Source organism: Hypanus sabinus, chromosome 10 (genome assembly GCF_030144855.1).
Source record: "Hypanus sabinus isolate sHypSab1 chromosome 10, sHypSab1.hap1, whole genome shotgun sequence".
NCBI classification, from domain to species: Eukaryota; Metazoa; Chordata; class Chondrichthyes; order Myliobatiformes; family Dasyatidae; genus Hypanus; species Hypanus sabinus.
The window spans coordinates 136,914,058-136,934,369 of NC_082715.1; the positions used below are offsets into that span (position 1 = coordinate 136,914,058).

General features: G+C 42.4%; 1 protein-coding gene and 1 long non-coding RNA gene across 6 annotated transcripts in view; one reads left to right on the plus strand and one right to left on the minus strand.

Moving 5' to 3' along the window:
• Positions 1–20,312, plus strand: part of LOC132401172 (uncharacterized) — a 99,460-nt gene that overhangs the window by 27,435 nt on the left and 51,713 nt on the right. The window lies entirely within an intron of this gene.
• The window catches only part of si:ch211-278j3.3 (E3 ubiquitin-protein ligase RNF19A), an 85,507-nt gene continuing 72,297 nt past the window's right edge, over positions 7,103–20,312 (minus strand). For 2 of the 5 annotated variants that reach the window (XM_059983093.1, XM_059983094.1), the window contains exons 8-10: positions 13,189–13,378; positions 9,500–9,710; positions 7,103–8,736 (exon numbers count right to left, since the gene is read on the minus strand). In XM_059983093.1, coding sequence (XP_059839076.1) covers positions 9,527–9,710; positions 13,189–13,378 — 374 coding nt within the window. In that variant the 3' untranslated portion in view covers positions 7,103–8,736; positions 9,500–9,526. Of the gene's footprint in view, positions 8,737–9,499; positions 9,711–13,188; positions 13,379–13,985; positions 14,024–14,515; positions 14,602–20,312 lie in introns of those variants that run through there. The other 3 variants (XM_059983097.1, XM_059983095.1, XM_059983096.1) reach the window with 3 other exon arrangements.

The window sequence follows — 20,312 nt, forward strand, 5'->3', positions numbered from 1 at the left end:
CGGGCCCCCAATGATACTTTGAGCCCTTTTTACGCACCTGTCCCTGTAAATGTCCTGAATCATGGGAAGTTCACATCTACAGATATGCTGGGCTGTCCGTACCACTCTCTGCAGAGTCCTGCGATTGAGTTCCCATACTAGGCAGTGATGCAGCCAGTCAGGATGCTCTCAATTATGCCCTTGTAGGAACTTAAAACTGATAACCCTCTCAACCCCAGACCCATTGATGCCAATAGGAGTAAGCTCATCTCCATTCCTCCTGTAGTCCACAACCAGCTCCTTTGTTACTGCGACATTGAGGGAGAGGCTGTTTTCTTGACACCACTGTGTCAGGGTGATGACTTCTCTGTAGGCTGCCTTGGTATTATTTCAGATTAGGCCAATCAATGTAGAATTATCTGCAAATTTAATTAGCAGATTGGAGCTGTGGCTGGTGACACGGTCACGGGTGTACAGAGAGTAAATGAGGGGGCTTAGGACACAGCCCTGGGGGGCTCCTGTGTTGAGGGTCAGAGAGGCAGAAGTGAGGGAGTCCGCTCTTACCACCTACTGGTGATCTGACAGGAAGTCCAGGATCTAGCTGCACAAGGGACAATCCGAGAGTCAAAAGAACAAAATGTGAAATTCTGACTCAAGCAAGGCCTCATGCTGCTGAAAATTACTTTGTAGCTTCTTTCACACTGTAAAGGTAAGAAAAAGAAATCTACCCCCCCCCCCCCATCCCCTTTCCAGTCCTGATGAATGGTCTTGGCTCAAAAAGTTGACTGCTTAACCATTTCCATAGATTCTGCCTGACCTGCTGAGCTCCCCCAGCGTTTTGCACGTTACACAAGAATTCCAGCATCTGCAGAATCTCTAGTTCAAAGAAACCACGTCATCTGTATTAGCTAGTTCAGGTTTCAGGGTATTTAGTGAGAAAAATAGCATGGTTATTTTGTTTTGTTTTGTTAATTTAGAAAGGTTCAGGACATAGCATAAACTGCTGAGAATCACAAAATTTGACTTCTGCAATGAGCAACATCCTTTCACAATAACAGAACTTATAGACTTCCTTCTGTGCCTTTGCAAATGTTCCTCATGTCACATATTGATACCAGCTCATGACACATCTAACCACTGTTTCTAACACAAGCTTCCTGTGCAAAACTATGTCGATAGCTTTTGTTCTTGCCTCTCCAGAACTTCTGGATTCTGTTAGAGACGTACCTGTAATTCCTCTGACCCAGTCAAACTGATTACTAGAGGGTCGTTGTGCACATTTACACTGAATGGAGGCTGACGTCAGGCTGTCTTTCAGGAGGGTGAACCCTCGCAGGGCAGCAGGCCTTGATGGAGTACCCGGTAAGGCTCTGAAAACCTGCGCCAACCAATTGATAGGGGTATGCAAAGACATTTTCCATCTCTCATTGCTACAGTCAGGAGTTCCCAATTGCTTCTAACAGCGCCCAAGAAGAACAGTGTAAATTGCCTTAACAATTGTCTGGTAGCACTCACATCTACAGAGGAGTGCTTTGAGAGGTTGGTCACGGCTAGAATCAAGTTTTGCCTCAGCAAGGATCTGGACCCACTGCGATTACCCAAACATCACAATAGGTCTATGGCAGACACGGTATCATTGGCTCACCTTGCAGCCTGGGATCATCTGGACAATACAAATACTCATATCAGGATGCTGTTCATTAACTATAGCTCAGCATTTAACTCCATCATTCCTATAGTCCTGATCGAAAAGCTGCATAACCTGAGCCTCTGTAACTGGTTGTATCCTGTGGTGGGGATGTCCAAAACTAGAGGACACAGTCTTAAAGAGGTAGGGAAGATATTTTTTTAGCCAGAGAGTGGTGAATCTGCAGAATGCTCTGCCACAGACTGCAGTGGAGGCCAAGTCCATGGTTATATTTAAGGCAGAAGTTGATTGTTTCCTAATTGGTCAGGGCATCAAAAGATATGACAAGAAGGCAGGTGTATGGGGTTGAGTGGGATCTGGGATCGCCCATAATGGAATGGTGGAGCAGACTCGATGGGCTGAATGGCCTAATTATGCTCCTATGTCTTATGGTCAACTTCCTAACTGGAAGACCACAATCTGTGTGGATTGGAAATAACATCTCCACCTCCTCCCCACTGCTCGACTCTCTCCAGACCCACACCTGTGTGGCTAGGCAGAGCTCTAATGTCATCTATAAGTTTGCTAATGATACAACCATTATTGGTGGAATCTCAGATGGAAATGAGATGGCACACAGGAGTGAGATATACCAGCTAGTTATGTGGCACTGCAGCAAAACCTTGCACTCAATGTCAGTAAGACCAAAGAGCTGACTGTGGACTTCAGAGAGGGCAAGACAAAGGAACGCACACCAGTCCTAGTACAGGGATCAGAAGTGGAGGGACAGAGTGAGCAATTTTGGTTTCCTGGGTGTTAATATCTTTGAGGACCTAACCTGGTGCCAACACATCGATCTAGAAAGAAAGCAAAAGAGCGGCTACGTTAGGAGTTTGAGGAAATTTGGTTTGTCGCCTAAAACTCTCGCAAATCCCTACAGATAGTGTGTGTGTGTGTGTCTCTCTCTCTGTCTGTCTGCAAAGGATTGAAGTAAGCTGCAGGGAGTTGTAAAATTAGTCAGCTCCATCAGGGGCAATAGCCTCTACAGTTTCAAAGACATCTTCAAGGACCAGCGCCTTAAAAAGGCGACACCCATCACTAAGGACCCCCATCACCCAGGACATACCTTTTTTCATTGCTACCATCAGGAAGGAGGTACAGAAGTCCGAAGGCACACACTAAGTAATTCAGGATCAGTTTCTTCCTTTCTGCCACCAGATTTCAGAATGGATATTGAATTCATGAACACTACCTCACTACTTTTTTTTATTTCTGTTTTTGCACTAATTTAGTTTAACTGTTATATATATTTACTGTAATTCAGTTTTCCTATATTATCATGTATTGCATTTTACTGCTGCCACAAAGTTAACAAATTTCATGGCATACACCAGTGATATTAAACCTGATTCTTATGATGCAACGAGACAAGCTATATAAAATGACTGAAGTTGAAATAGAATTTGCAAGTACTGGGGATCCATAGAGATACAGATATGCCAATTATCCGTTTTGCCCCAAGCCCGGCTGTGAAAGGAGGAGGGTTGGGCATGGGGCCAGTAACCCCACCCTGTAAAGAAAGTGAGAGAAACACCAACAGAAGCTCCGAAGACTGCATCCCTGGGAAAGGAAGGACCTTTGCCTAGAAGGTGGGTGAAGTCATGTGGTGAAAGCCCCGTTCATGGAAGCTACAGGACCAATCAACCTTCCATTACCCAGGAAGAGGCCAGCCAATGAAGGCCTGGTGACACAATCTTGAAGCTGAAACCAAGTTGGGCTACACATGGGGATGTCTTGAAAGGCTGGCCCAGGACTGAGGACTCGGGCAGCCCACTGATGATAGCTTAGGCCTCAGTAGAGGTGATAGGCTTAACTAATAGTCAGAATCCAGGGATTCTAGGATAATAATCTCAAAAATAAACCACAAGACCATGGCCATTCGGACCATCAAGACTGCTCTTCCATTCTATCATGGTTGATTTTTTTTTTTATCTCTTTCAACGTCATCCTCGTGCCTTCTCCCTGTAACCTTTGGCACTCTTGACAAACCAAGAACCAATCAGCCTCCACTTTAATTATACCCAATGACTTGGCCTCCATAAATGTATCAAACAGATTCACCAGCCTCTGGATAAAGAAATTCCTCCTCATCTCTGTGTAAAAGTGTGTAAGGAACCAGAGGAGATAGCAGACATACTTAATGAATACTTTGCTTCAATATTCACTACGGAAAAGGAGCTTGGTGATTGCAGGGATGATTTACAATGGACTGAAAAGCTCGAGTATGCAGATATTAAGAAAGAGAATGTGCTGGAGCTTTTCGAAAGCATCAAGTTGGATAAGTCACCGGGGCCAGACGAGATGTACCCCAGGCTACTGTGGGAGGCAAGGAATCAGATTACTGAGCCTCTAGTGATGATCTTTGCATCATCAATGGGCACAGGAGAAGATCTGGAGGATTGGAGGGTTGCGGATGTTGTTCCATTATTCAAGAAAGGGAGTATAGCTAGCCCAGGAAATTATAGACCCATGAATCTCACTTCAGTGGTTGGTAAGTTGATGGAGAAGATCCTAAGGAGCAGGATTTATGATCATTAGGAGAGGCATAATATGATTAGGAATATTTAGCATGGTATTGTGAAAGGCATATCGTGACTTACAAGCCTGATTGAGGATTTTTTTTGAGGATTTTGTGACTAAACACATTGATGAAAGTAGAGCAGTAGATGTAGTGTATACGGATTTCAGCAAGGTATTGGATCCAGAACTGGCTTGCCCACAGAAGGCAAAGAGTGGTTGTAGATGGTTCATATTCTGCATGGAGGTCAGACACCAGTGGTGTGCCTCAGGGATCTGTTCTGGGACCCTTACTCATCGTGATTTTTATAAATGACCTGGATGAGGTAGTGGAAGAATGGGTTAGTAAGTTTGCTGATGACACAAAGGTTGGGGGTGTTGTGGATAGTGTGGAGGGCTGTCAGAGGTTACAGCGGGACATTGATAGGATACAAAACTGGGCTGAGAAGTAACAGATGGAGTTCAATCCAGATAAGTGTAAGGTGGTTCATTTTGGTAGGTCAAATATTATGACAAAATATACTATTAATGGTAAGACCCTTGACAGTGTGGAAGATCAGAGGGATCTTGGGGTTCGAGTCCATAGGACACTCAAAGCTGCTGCACAGGTTGACTCTGGTTAAGAAAGCATACGGTGCATTGACCTTCATCAACCGTGGGATTGAGTTTAGGGCTGAGAGGTAATGTTGCAGCTATATAGGATCCTGGTCAGACCCTACTTGGAGTACTGTGCTCAGCTCTGCTCGCCTCAATACAGGAAGGATGTGGAAACCATAGAAAGGGTGTGAAGGAGATTTACAAGAATGTTGGCTTGATTGGGGAGCATGCCTTATGAGAATAGGTTGAGTGAACTCAGCCTTTTTTCCTTGGAGCGACAGAAGATGAAAGGTGACCTGATAGAGGTGTATAAGATGATGAGAGGCATTGATGATGTGGATAGTCAGAAGATTTTTCCCGGGGCTGAAATGGCTAACATGAGAGGGCAGTTTTAAGGTTATTGGAAGTAGGTACAGAGGAGATGTCAGAGGTAAGTGTTTTTTTTTAAAAACTCAGACAGTGGTGAGTTCCTGGAATGGCCTGCTGGTGACAGTGGTGGAGGCAGATACAATAGGATCTTTTAAGAGACTCTTGGACAGGTACACAGAGTTCAGAAAAATAGAGGGTTATGGGTAATGCTAGGTAATTTCTCAGATAAGGACATGTTTGGCACAGCTTTGTGGGCCGAGGGACCTAAATTGTGCTGTAGGTTTTCTATGTTTCTATGTTCTAAAAGGACACTCCTCTATTCTGAGCCTGTGTCCTCTGGTCTTAGACTCCCCCATCAAAGGAAAATCCTCTCCAAATTCACTCTATCAAGGTCTTTCAATATTCAAAATGGAGATGGGTCACAGAAAGAAACCCCCCCCCCCCACCCCAGGTGCTCCATTTTACACTTAGTAAGTTAGCTTTCATAAAATATTATCAAGAGATGTAGTTCTTTCTTTTCTGATGAGGAAACACAATTTTACCTGAATGTGAAACGAAGTGGCTACTTTATTAGGTAGAGGAGTGAAACCCGGTGTGGTCTTCTGCTGCTGTGTGATCAGAGTTGCTCTTCTGCACACCAGAGTTGTAACACATGGTTATTTGAGTTACTGTCATCTTCCTGTCAGCTTGAAGCAGTCTGGCCGTTCCCCTCTGACCTCTCTCATTAGCAATTTGCTTTCACCCACTGAACTGTCACTCACTGGCTATTTCCGTTTCTCGTACCATTCTCTGAAAACTCTTGTGCACACACTGTTGTGCATGAAAATCCCAGGAAACTCGCAGTTTCTGCGATACTCAAACCTCCCCATCAGGCACCAGCGATCATTCCACAGTCAAAGTCACTTCGGTCACATTTCTTCCCCTTTCTGAAGTTTAGTCTGAACAACAAATGAACCTCTTGATCCTGTCTGCAGGCTTTAATCATTGAGTTGCTGCCACGTGATTGGCTGATTAGATCTTTGCATTAACGAGCAGGTGCACAGGTGTACCTGTGTACCTAATTAAGATACTTGCATTAATGAGCAGCTGTACTGCATATATTCTAATTCAAATTCCTCAATTCAAGTTACAATTAACATTTCACCTCTAACTTCTAAATAACAGGTTGAGTACTGTATATTAAATGTGTCGAACCTGGCCAGAAACTGCACGGCGACTGATCAAACTGAACAAAACTTCCAATCTTTTACAGTTCAGCGACTTTCACCAAACTGAGGAAATGGAAATTAAACACCCAGTTATCCAAGTTTCTGAGAGGTGACATCATTCAATAGTGAGAAAGTTTGCTCAAATTCATCTTCTTGAACAGTCAGAAAATGAACTGTCCTCATAGATGCACACTTACTGTGAACACATTATTAAGGATGACACTCAGTAAGTTTTGAAGCCCCCATCAGAATGAAGATAATCTTATATTTCTTTGTGATAGTACAGGAGGCAAAGACAGGCATTCAAAACTTCTCATTCACTTGTTTACATTTAATGCATTTTCATTTCATACCATTACACAGTGATTGTGTTTTACGGCAGCCACCCACTCCATGATATTCTTTCCTTACTGTATCCATCACGGTGGGTGCGACCTAGTGAATTCTTTATATATAGGACACGGGAGGAATTTCTTTAGCCAAGAGCATGGTGAATCTGTGAAATCCACTGCCAGAGACTGCTGTGGAGGCCATCATTCAGTATATTTGAAGCGGAGGTTGATAGGTTCTTGATTAGTCAGGATGTCAAAGGAGAAGGCATGATAAGAAGGATATAAATCATCCATGATGGAATGACAGAGCAGACTCAAAAGGCCTACTTCTGCTCCTATGTCTTAAGGTCTTAAATACTGTAGCTCCAATGTAACCCTAATGTCTTGAGGAGCAGCTAATAATTAAACCAGACTGAATGCCAATTATGTTTAATATCTCAGCTGCCATAATGACATGTGCACATTGGTTATGCTCATACAACAGCAAAAAGCAGAAGTTACAATGAATATTGACAATATATGCTTTTAGATTGGATTATGTTCTAAATTAAATGAAAGCAATCATGCAGTTTTAAAGGAGCATCCCTTGACAACAGACTTTACAAAACACATTGAGAATACTGCAAAATATTCACTTAGTGATTTATGAACAATTATTTAAAAAAAGACTTGTAACACAAGGCATCCTTTTATTTTCAAGAATCCACCATTTCGTTAGGCTTGGTCAGCCTGCTTTTGCCACCTGTAAGTGACACACAATTTCTGTAGTGTAATCTTCAAGACGAAGGCAATCGCACTTTGGGTGCAAGGATATGGCACAACAGAGACCTGGCCTGGCTATTTTATTTAGAGAAACAGCGTGCAACAGGCCCTTCCAGCCCACTGAACCGCACTGCCCAGCAACCCACCTATTTAACACTAGCCTAATGACAGCACAATTTACAATGACCAATTAACCTACTAACTGGTACGGATTTTGACCGTGGAAGGAAACCCACGCACACACGGGAAGGAATGTACAAACCTGCTTACAGAGGACGCTGGAATAGAACTCCGAACTCCCAAACGCCCTGAGCTGTAATAGCGTCGCCCTAACCACTACGCTACCGCAGCGCCGCAGTTCTTCAGTGCTATTCACATAAATCAACAGTTGAAACTTTGGGGGAAGAGCCGTCATTGTTATGATGACAGCAATAAGAATCAGTTTATAAAGGAATGCTCCTTTAAGATATGGAACCAGTTTTTGCAGATGGATCCAGTCAATCTTTGGTGCACAATTCAACACAGCAGCAGGTAACGGCCCTTCATTCTGACAGGACATGCTCAAAATGTGCTGCAACCAAGGTTTGCAATTTAGAATAGAGATTGGAATATGTCCATTTTACAAAGATTATCAAGGGTCCATCTGACTATTTAGCTCCAAACCTTGCTTTTAATTACCAAAATAACACTTCCTCCTGGCCGATACAAAGCTAAAGCTGACTCGTTTAATTCAACAATAACACCTGGTAACTTATTCACTGCTATTGCGCACATTTGAGATATTAAACATGCTGTTCCAAATTCTTGCAGGCTAATGTCGTCTGCTGAGTACTTCGAAGCTTTTAATATAATCGGTGTATATTCCTGCAATGCTTTCAAAGTCTTGTGGAAGTCAATTCTGTTCAGTTGCTCCCGACAACTCCACATACTGAAAACACATACTTCTGGCACTCGATGGTCTCTGTTTAAGGGAACCATAATCAGAGACTGTAGAAAACTCTACTCTAACTAGATTTATACTTCCTTGGTACTTCCATTAAAACAACAGCGATCCTTCGCAGCAAAAGGCCTTTAGAATTGGCAATATTACACTGTGCAGACAGCTCCAGAGTCGGCCAGTGGTGGGACTGCAGGTTTGCACCTCAGCAATTATCTCAGAAGACAAATGTCACAGCACAATGTCGTAATTAAAACGTCAAATTGCTGTTGCCACAGTTTGAATAATCAAGCACAGAGATATCAGTGGATTTTCACCAACCAGAGGGAGAAGGTGGCACATTCAATCCTGAATGAAATAAGAAAACCACTATTACTGTTGTCAGTGAAATAAAGTAGTTAACTCCCCGAGCAATCACCCCCTCCAGTGGTCACCATTAGATAAGTTCACACTTTTGAGATAAACTGCCATTTTAAGACTGACTTTTCATATTAACAAACTCTGCCTTTATCCAGGTTGGTAACGTTCATTAAAATCATCCATTTTGTTATTTCTTTCTTTCTGAAGAAAAGTACGTTAGTTATTGAAATGAGCAAGGTTTTACCTAAAACTAGAACATCACGAAGGATCCCACCCACCCTGCTCGAGGACTGTTTGTCCCACTCCCATCTGGGAGAAGACTACATAGCATCCTCACCAGAACCACCAGACTCAAAAACAGTTACCGTAAGGCTGATCAACACCTCCATCCACTAACCCACCCCTCCACACCCCCTACTACCACTACACCCCTACCCCATACACAATCATATCCTGTCAGAATCACCTAATGTACAGATACTCATGGGCTTAGCTTCATTTTATGGACATACAATCAATGTATAAAAGCTACCTTATGTATTTATATTTATTGTTTTCTCATTATTATGTCCTTTATCTACATCTACATCGGATCTGGAGTAACAATTATTTTGTTCTCCTTTACATTTGTGTATTGTAAATGGCATTAAACAATCTTGAATCTACCACTGGTACATTACAGCTTAAAAACACGGCAATCAAAAAATGCTTTTATTTTAAACTTTCATTACTGAGAGAAAAATTACCGTACCTGAAAAGCGCTAGTGTTTAAAGGCTTTCATACACAAGTTTGAACGGAAATCCTTTCGGTGTTTGGGCTAGTGCTGCATAACAGTTCTCGAGAACAGTGTGGTGATTCCATGGACAAGCTGTGAACAGACAAGTAGCTACTGCTACTGTGGTCTTTTGCCCCACCAGGCTCTGTCTCGATATCCACATGGACCTCGATGTTTTTTCCTTCCCTAGAACAGACGCAGTATTTAGAATAGATCACCGAAATCTTAATGCATTGGATGGTTATGAAATGAAGATAAAGATTAGCTTTATTTGTCACATGTACATGGAAATGTAACAGTGTAATGCATCACTCGCATTAACGACCAACACAGTCTGAAGATGTGCACTGGGCAGTCTGCAAGTGCTGCATCGACACAGAATGCCACAACTCACTCACCCTAATGTGTACATCTTTGGACTGTGGGAGGAAACCCACACGGTCACAGGTAGAATAGAGGAACTCCTTCCAGGCAGCAGGGACTGAACTCCAATTCCTGGTGTTGTAAAGTGATGCACTGAACAGTACCGTGGTGTCCATTAACTTAAGTCCACAAATTCGAAGGGAAGATTGGTGAGCTGTCTTTGTGAACTGCATTGGGCCTTGAGGTGTGGACACACCTACAATGTTGTTAGGGAGAGAGTTTGAGAACCGTGAAGAAACAGCGAAGTATTTCCAAGTTAGGAAGGTGTGTGGCTTGGAGAACAACTTACAGTTGGTGGTGTTCCTATCTTTTTGCTGCCTGCCCTTTTATCCAGTTTGGAAGGTGCTGTCTATGGAGTCTTGGTGAGTTGCTAACCGTAAACACATTCTGCAGATGCTGGAAATCCAGTGACACAGAAAATGCTGGAGGAACTCATCAGGTCAGGCAGCATCTATGGAGCAGAATAAACAGTTGACGTTTCGAGCCAAGACTCTTCATCAGTCCCGATGAAGGGTCTCGATCCAAAATGTTGACTGGATAATTCTCTCCACAGATGCTGCCTGACCTGCTGAGTTCCTCTAGCATTTTGAGTACTGCTCTTGACGAGCTGCTACAGTGCACACTGCTGTTACTGTGCATTGGTGGAGTGAGTGTTCTGTATGGTGCTGAAGTATTGCTGAGGCTGCATAGGTGGTGGACAGACTTTGGGGAGTTAGGAGATGAGCGTTTCATTGTGGGTTCCTAGTGTCTGACTGGTCCTTGTAATCAGATTGTTTATATGGCCAGTGATGTTCAGTTTCCGCACTGTGGTAACCACCAGGATGTTGATAATGGTGGGGCAGGGGAGGAATTCAGTGATGGTGATGCCATTGAAGGTCACAGTGTGATAACTGGACGACTTCTTGCTGAGTACCAACGTTGCCTGGCACTCGTGTGGCGTGAATATTACTTACCACCTATCAGCCCAGTCCTGAAAACTGTCCGGTCCTGTTGCATTTGGATGTGGGCTGCCTCATTACCAGAGTTGTGAATGATGTTGAACGTCGCGGCTCCTGACCAGGCTTATAGGTATCCAGGTCGTGTCTGTCCGAGTCTTGCTGCATTTGGACATGGGCTGGCTTCACTATCTGGGTTGTGAATGGTGCTGAATGATGTGCAGCTACCAGTGAACATCTGACCTTACGACTTAAGAAAGATCACTGATGAAGTAGCTGAATGTGGTTGGTCTGAGGATCTCCTGCAGATGATTAACCTCCAGCCACCTTTAAGTTAGGTACATTTCCAAACAGTGGAGGGTTTTCTCCTCTATTCCCATTGACAAACTCAGCCCTGGCTCCTTGATGCTATCTTCATAATACAGTGCAGTGCAACTGGCAAAACATTGGCAGAGAAGAGATTCACGAGGTTAATTCCTGGGATGTCTGGACTGTCTTACGCAGAGAAGTTAGAGAGACTGGGCTTGTACATGCTGGAATTAAGGAGATTGAGAAGGGATCTGATTGAAACATATAAGATTATTAAGGGATTGGACAAGATAGAGGCAGGAAATATGTTTCCAGATACTGGGAGAGTTCAGTACCAGAAGGCATGGTTTGAGAATAAGGGGTAGGTCATTTAGGACAGTTAAGGAAAAACTTCTCCCAGAGAGTTGTGGGGGTCTGGAATGCACTGCCTCGGAAGGTAGTGGAGCCCAATTCTCTGGATGCTTTCAAGAAGGAGCTAGATAGGTATATTATGGATAGGGGAATCAAGGGATATGGGGACAAGGCAGGAACCGGGTATTGATAGTAGATGATCAGCCATGATCTCAAAATGGTGGTGCAGACTCGAAGGGCCGAATGGTCTACTTCTGCAACTATTGTCTATTGTCTCTCTTTTCGGACATTGCTGGCCTGTTCTATTTCCAAAATACAATACAGGGTTCAATTACCGCTGCTGTCTGAAAGGAGTTTGTCTGTTTTCTCCACAACTGTGAGGGTTTACTCCAGGCGCTCTGGTTTCCTCCCACATTCCAAAGATGTACGGGTAAGGGTTAGGGATTTGTGGGCACGTTATGTTGGTGCAGGAAGCATGGCGACACTTGCAGGCTGCCCCCGCACACCTTTGCTGATTTGATTCGACACAAACACCTTTCACTTTACCTTTTGAAGTACATGTGATAAATAAAGCCAACCTTTGGCCTCTTTTTACACACAAGTGCAGTCTTGGCAGTATTAGAGAATTTTGTAATACAGTATTATATTCAAAGCGTTCCCATTTTTGATCAATATTCTGACAGAAGCAGTTACTTAATGTTATCAGTGGAGGGGGAGGGAAGAAGTAAAAGTACAGAAGCGAAAGGGGAAATAATCAACTGACTTCATTATGACTGGTGAGGCAGCTGGCCCATTCATGGCTTCTAGCCATTTTGGTCCTTAGATTTAGCAGGGTTCTGCTTTAATGTTAACCAAACAATCTCACAGCTGACAAGCTGATTTATTAATAAAAGTAACACAGTTAATGTTGCACGTAATTCCATGCTCAGCAGAGGCTTAATAACTGACTTGTGTAAATTACCCCCAAATATCCCTTACCAGTAGTACAGATAGGGTAAATGCAAGCAGGCTTTTTCCACTAGGGTTCAGTGAGACGAGAACTAGAGGTTATGGGTTAAAGGTGAAAGGTGACATGTTTAAGGGGAACCTCATCCATCAGAGGATGGTGAGAAGGTGGAACGAGCTGCCAGAGGAAGTGGTGGATGTGGGTTTGATTGCAATGATTGAGAGAAGTTTGGATAAGTGCATGGATGGGAATGGTATGACTATGGCCAGAATCAGGTTTAATATCTCTGGGATACAAGTACTTGTGAAAGATGTTGCTTTGTGCAGCAGTGCATCACAATAAGAAAAAAAACTATAAATTACAATAAGGAATATTAAAAAAATTAAATAAGTACAAAAAGAGAGCAAAATAATGAGGTATTGTACATAGATTCAGTGTTCATTCAGAAATCTGATGGCAGAGGGAAAGAAGCTGTTCCTGAAACACTGTGTGTGTGTCTTCAGGCTCCTGTATCTCCTCTCTGATGGTGGCAATGCGAAGAGGGCATGTCCTGGGTGATGGGGGCATTTAATGGTGCTCTGGACATGGGTGGACGGGACTAGGCAGAATAAGAGTTCAGTATTGACTAGATGGGCTGAAGGGCCTGTGCTGTGGTGCTCTGCGACTCTACATGAGGACGTTTCAAGTTACTTTACTATACCTGTTTGAAGAATCCTGCTCAGCGCTGAGCATGCTTCCTGCTAATGCTACTGTGCTTCCAGATTGGTCATTCTCCAGTTTCACTCCTGCCCTGTCCAGATTGCTTCCACTTGCACTCAGGCCACTGGTTACCTCTTGTACGCTGCTACCACTGATACTGTGGTTATGTAACCTTGGCCGCGGCTCATTAACTGCCAAAAACACAAAGAATCAATACTTAATACCATAGGAACACAGAAGGTGTATTATTGTTTTAAAGAAGCTGCAGCCTTTGAAATAAAGAACTTTGTAATAATTTCATCCTTTAAATGTAAATTTAACAACTTCAATCTGTTTTACCATTCCATTTAATGCCAACAGTGAAAATGTACAGGATCAATTAAAAGAAATTATAGAAACTCTGCTCTACAAACAATAATGGACTTAGTGTTCGCTAGAACAAAGATGAGGAATTTCTTTAGCCAAAGGGTGATTAATCTGTGGAATTTATTGCCACAGACAGCTGTGGAGGCCAAGTCATTGAGTATAATTAAAGCGGAGTTTGATGGGTTCTTGCCTAGACAAAGATTACGGGGAGAAAGCAGGAGAACGAGGTTCAGAGGGATAATAAATCAGCCGTGAGGGAATGGTGGAGCAGTCACAATGGCTGAATGGCCTATTTCTGCTCCTCTGCCTTATGGTCTCTTGTCAATGCTCATACAGAGGAGCTAAGTACAAATAAATACTATTCGTACAGGTGAGTTAAAAGTCAAATTTGAATGGACAGAAATAAAATTATACAAGACAGAACTGACTTACACCATGGGTACATTCCAATCTCAACTTTGGAGAAGATGCTAGAAATAGAAATGTGTGCAAGTTATAAAATTGTGCTTCAGTAAGAAAGAACCTCTACAGTCCACTTAAATCAAACAAGTTTAACCTAAAACATTAGACCAAAATTCAAACTAAATCTAAGTAGGTACTGTATATCACCATATGTCACCATATCTACCCAGAGACCAAGAAGATCTGATGGCCTTTCTCACAAGATTGCAGAATGACTTCTGATCTCAGCAATGGTCATTTGTCAACATGCTTCTCAGAAATGACAGGGTGGGGATGTAACGGAATTAAGCATCCCTTGCAAATTCTAACGTTCTACAGCAACTTTCACGTAAAAGTTAACTGAGAAATGTGGAGGTGGGAAACAATATGAGATGAAAATAAACTACCATAGGGCATTCCATACTGCAAGAATACTACTAGTCTGATTCACTGGTTCTTGGTGAGAATGACGGCCGGATAGCCTCATGGCCTCAGTTGTTGTGCGGACCACACCCTCGTACCTCGGGGTCACTCGCCGTGTCTGTTGGAGCTGGCAATACGCCGCTGGATCCCATGCTGGGCCGGGAGCTGCTCTCCAGTGTTGGCTCTGTGGAAGACAAACTGGATTGCATTCGTCTACAGCTGTACTTACGCGAGATGAGGAACTGCTGCATGCTTCTTCTTGCAGAAGCATGGCCCCAAGACAACACCCAAGCACTATTAAGCTACACACCATGACACTCAGGGAATTGGGCTATATTATTATTTTATTTATATTATCATTCTTTTTTCTAACTCTGTGCCTTTCCACTATTGTAATTATTTGTGCCTTGTGCTATGTATGACTGTTGTTACTGTGTTTTGCACCTTGGCCCGAGGATTGTTTCGTTTAGCTGCATACGGTTGAATGACAAATAAACTTGAACTTCAACACAATGGTCATTGGCACTAATGTTGAAATTGTTCCAAACAATGTGAATAAATCATTCTGCTAACTACACAAACCCTCCTCCCAATGCTGAGACCTATATCCTTAATAGGAATAAGTGTTACAACGGCCACAAGATTGACAATTACCACGGTACTGAAAAAATCCTAAACTAAATAAAAATAAAGGCTGATGTTTGGTAAAGCCAAAAAAAATTATCAACACCATGTTGAGAATAATTAATCTTGCAAAGTAATGATGGTGTAAATTGATCTGGAGGGATGTCCACAGGAGCACCATTGAGAGTGCCCTGCCTACCTGCAACACCATCTGGTACGGGAATTACAAAGCATCTGCCTGAAAGGATTGTGGGGAAATCAACGGGACCTCCTTTCCAACCATCTGAGATACATATTTGTCAATGAGGAGTAGATAGCGAGCTTGTAAATCTAACAGGAGCAAAAATGTTGGAAACAGTGTAGGTGGAGCACCGCGGAAGGGGTGTGGGGCAGGTGACAGAGAAGGAGTGCCGGGGCAGACACACCAACCCTGAGAAACTGGGCAAGGTAATTTTATCTTAAACAATTGGTTTATTGATCATTACAGAATGCCTCTTTGGTGCTTCCTGCTCCAAAAGATTATTTGTTAATTGATTTCTTGTAATATTATTTCATGTATTATATGCATAAGTATGTATACTGTGTTGTGCCAAGGTCCAAAGAAAATCTGCAGATGCTCGAAATCCTAAGCAACACACATAAAATGCTGGAGGATCTCAGCAGATCAGGAAGTATCTATGGAAAAGAGTAAACAATTGATGTTTCCAGCCTAGGCCTTTCATCAGGACTGGAACAAAGATGAGGTCAGAGTAAGAAAGTGGAGGGAGGGGAGGAAGAACTACAAGGTGGTAGGTGATAGCTGAAACTGACAGGGGCGGGGTGAAGTAAAGAGTTGGGAGGTTCACTGGGGAAAGAGATAAAGGGCTGGAGGAGAGGGTAGAGGACCATGGAAGAAAGGGAAGGGGAGGAGCACCAGAGGGAGGTGATGGGCAGGTAAGGAGAGAGGGAAACAAGAATAGGGAATGGTGAAGGGGGGGGGGGGGGGGGCATTTACCGGAAGTTCGACAAATCTATGTTTATGCCATCAGATTGGAGGCTACCCAGACGAAAATAAAGTATTGCTCCTCCAACCTGAGTTTCGTTTGGCAACAATGTTCCTTCTAATTTGTAATGACCAGCGTGCGGAAAAATCTTGAGCTGTGCAATTTTCTGCCCAGTGACAACACCATGTGCATACTGAATTTTATATATGGAGGTATTCATTTTAACAGCTGTCGATAAGAACTTTGATCTCCCCTGGGTTTGATTGTTTTCGCTCTCATTCATCTGCACTCTCACAAACCATACCTAGCAGGCCTATAGCGAGTGATGAAGGATTTCTCACTGGACCTTTTGCACACCGTCCATATGTGATTTGCTTGCTAAATGGTGCTTTAACAAGTCAAATTTCCAAATATCACTCCACTTCTTCCCACTTGCAAATTCTTCCGTAACTTTTGCATAGCAACAAGACAGGCAGCTAACACCAGTTTTTGTGTTGAATGTAAGTATTTCTCGTAGCTGCATGTCGCTGACCCCATGAACTTTCGCTGTAGCAGTTTCTACCGTTTCATTAAACCATTCCGCTTTAATTAAACAAGCTGTTCTTTTATGCTTCACGCCCTTTGCTTCTTTGGAATTTGACATAGTGAATCAATAATTACTTCAATAAAAAACAGAATAAATAAGCCAGTTCTAAAATCTGCAGACAAATCATCGCAAATTCTACATTATTAACACCATCCACATCAGAAACTGGAAAAGAAATATGTTTAACATGCCAATGAGAAATATGTTTAACATGTCAATGAGGTGACGACCTTTTGTGCGCAGTTTAAATTCCTTTGGGCACTAGTAGCAAAAGATGTGCGTGCGCACACATTTGAGGGAACATTGTTTGGTGGTATATATGTGTATGGTTGAATGACAATAAACTGAACTTGAAGATCAAACAAGTTTTGATACTCAGGATTTCCACCTGACATGACAGTGTTTAACAAGTTCATTTTCTTCTGTCTGATTACATTTGCCCACAGACAATAACAAGTTGAAGCAAACCATCTGTGTTTGGTATATCAGCGTCTGCCCAGATAAGCTTTCCAGTTGCTTCAGTTAGAAGACAAAATAATCTCCTTCAGAAGCAATTGAGAAAGGTCCTGGATGAAGAAGCTGTTGTGTCAAGTGCAAATTATGCAAAGAAAAATTAATATGAAGCAAGAAGCAAAAGGCAAAAAACAGAGAAAGAAAAAGTGAAGTTCTTCTGAAGATAAAGAGTCTATTCTTGTACCACGCAATTTTTTCGTATGAATCCAATCCCAATACACCACTACTTTCTTGTTTCCTATCTGTCACTTTATGTACAGACACTCCTGTACCTAGTGTCAATTTATGGACATACAATCAGTCTACGTATATGTGTCAATCCAGAGTAACAATTATTTTGTTCTCCTTTACACTTGTGTACTGCAAATGACATTAAACAATCTTGACTGGATTTTGACTAATAGGGCAGTGTTTTTGCCTTCGAAAAAACTGTAAAGAAATTGACAGGCTATGAAAAGCAATGAACAGGGATGGTGCTCACAGTGGAGGTACTTCAAAAATTCTACCAGGAGCCGAGGTTGGGGAAAGAAAAGCATTATTCTTCACATGGCTTAAAAATTATTTGAAACTTTGCCTCATTTGCACAGTTACAAGCAGTTTACAATATCCCTGCATCTAGTTTTTTTTTAGATATTTACAAATTCGAGATTATGTTAGGAAATATATACTTAATTTTGAAGTTTTACACAAACATGAGTCGCTGGAGGCAATAAATTTGATCCGATTACTCGTAGTGCCATATCCTATTTTTATCAGATCCTACATAATGGAGCTCGGCTGAATACTGCAGGTCTTAAACAGGCATGGGTGGATGAATTGGGTATAGTACTGACAGAGGAGGTCTGGAATGAGTGTTTAAAGAGTATACATGATTGTTCGGTCAATGTCAGACACAGACTCATACAGGTTAAAACAAAACATAGACTCCATTATTCCAAAGAAAAGTTGCACAGCTTCTATCCTGATGTTTCACCAGTTTGTAACAGATGTAAATCTGAGAACAGTAACTTGTCACTTTCATTCTGGTCATGTTGTAAGCTTTATGCACACTGGAAAAGTATTTTTCACTGTTTCTCTAAGGCTTATGGGAAGCAGTGGGAACCAGACCCACTCATAGCCATCCTCATAGCAACAACCTCCCTATCTTTAGCCAATAAGTATGAAAAAAATGGCTGTATTGTTTGGAATGGTGGTTGCTAAGAAGTTAATCCTGCAAATGTGGAAAATGGACTCTGTGCCTACGTACGATCTGTGGCTGAGAGAACGGGCAAATACTTTACATTTGGAGAGATTGAGACTATGTAATGAGGACAGAGGGGACATCTTTGAAAGGATATGGGGCCCTGTATTGGACTTTCTTACAGGGTGAGGACTGAGGTTTTTTTTGGTGTGGTGCATCTCTGCTATGTATGTTTACTTTTGCCTTTATATTTTTCTCCCTTATGCTGCTCAATATTTAATTTGATTTTGTTATGGTTGTGGTTTTTGTGAATGTGCTGTATCTTTTTTTGTTGTTTGTAGAAAAAAATAAAAAATATATTTAAAAAAATCTGAAAACTGTATTCCTCATCAAGGAGAGAAATCAGGGAAGCAAAAGGTTTGAAAGATTTGCCTGACTTTGCAATTTTACCTTGCAAGAAACTTTCCACCTAAAGTATCACAGTGTTGAAGTTTTAAAAATAAGTCAGAAGGACCATGATCTTTTGAAGACAAAAGAGATGCTGGAAGAACTCAGTGGATCAAACAACTTTTGAAGTAAAAAGAGTATGATGGGATTTTGGGCCTAGACCCAGCATCAGCTGAAGAGGGAAGACAAAAGATTGCCAGTGTACAGAAGTACAAAGGTGGGTTGGGACAGAGGCAGGTAGGTGATGGTAAAACCAGATTACATTTTCCCAAGCACACGCACACTTGTTCACCTGTTTCTGCTCTCTTTGTTCACCCCTCCCATATGCTCCCCACCTTCCCCTCTGCTCATCACCTCACACCTCCAATCACAGAGTCATAGAACACCTCAGCACTGAAACAGACCCTGTAGCCCAACTAGTCCATGCTGCTTAATCTCATTGACCTGCAGCTGGATCGTAGCGTCCACGCCCCATCCACGTACCTATCCAAATTTCTCTTAAATTTTGAAATCAAGTCTGTATCTACCAGTCTGTTCCACATTCTTATCATCCTCAGAGTGAAGAAGTTCCCCCTCATGCCCCTTAAACATTTCACAAATCTCCCTCTTACTTCTACACTCTAGGGAATAAAGTCCTAACCTATTCAAGTCCTCTAGTCCTGGCAACATCCTTGTAAATTTTCTCTGTACTTTTTCCAATTTTATTGACATCTTTCCTGTAGGCAGGTGACCAAACCCGGACACAATACCCCAAATTAGGCCGCATCAACAACTTCAACATAACATCCCAACTCCTGTACTCAATACCCTAAAACCCCCTTGCATAATTCAGTACACTGACAATCCTCCCCCTTAGTCCTCACATTTTGCCTCTAGATACTGCTTGACAGGCTGAATTTTTCTAATGTCCTGTTTTTTGTGGCATAGGACCCAATGAGCCTGATTTATTATTCAGGTAAATTAGGGTAAATACAAGCAGGCTTTTTCCACCAAGGCTGGGTGAGACTAGGTCTTGAGGTCATGGGTTAAGGGTGAAAAGTGAAATGTTTAAGGCGAACATGACAGGGAACTTATTCACTCAGAGGGTGGTGAGAGTGTGCAGCAAGCTGCCAATGGAAGTGGTAGATGCGGGATTGATATCAACACGAGAGAGGTTTGAATAAGTACGTGGATGGGGGGGGGGGTATGGGGCTGTGGTCTGGGTGCGTCGATGGGACTAGGCAGATTAATAGTTTGGCATGGTCTAGATGGGCCAAGGTGCCTGTTACTGTGTGGTATGGCTCTCTGACTCTCTGAGCAAAGTCAGGATCATTGACTTCTTCTTCTGCAAAGATAACCAAAATACAAATGCACTCCAGAGAGAATTAGATGCTTTAAAGGAGGACATGTCAGATGATAGGCTCATCTGAGTCAAAGTAAATGACTTTGTTGCACTCAGAAGGTGCTCGATTTTCTTTGCATTGTGCATGCAGTGTGGACTAAAGTGACCCATCTGCATGATCTACATCTAGGTTCAAAGTAAATTTGTTATTTAAAATATGTCTATATACTACCCTGAGCTT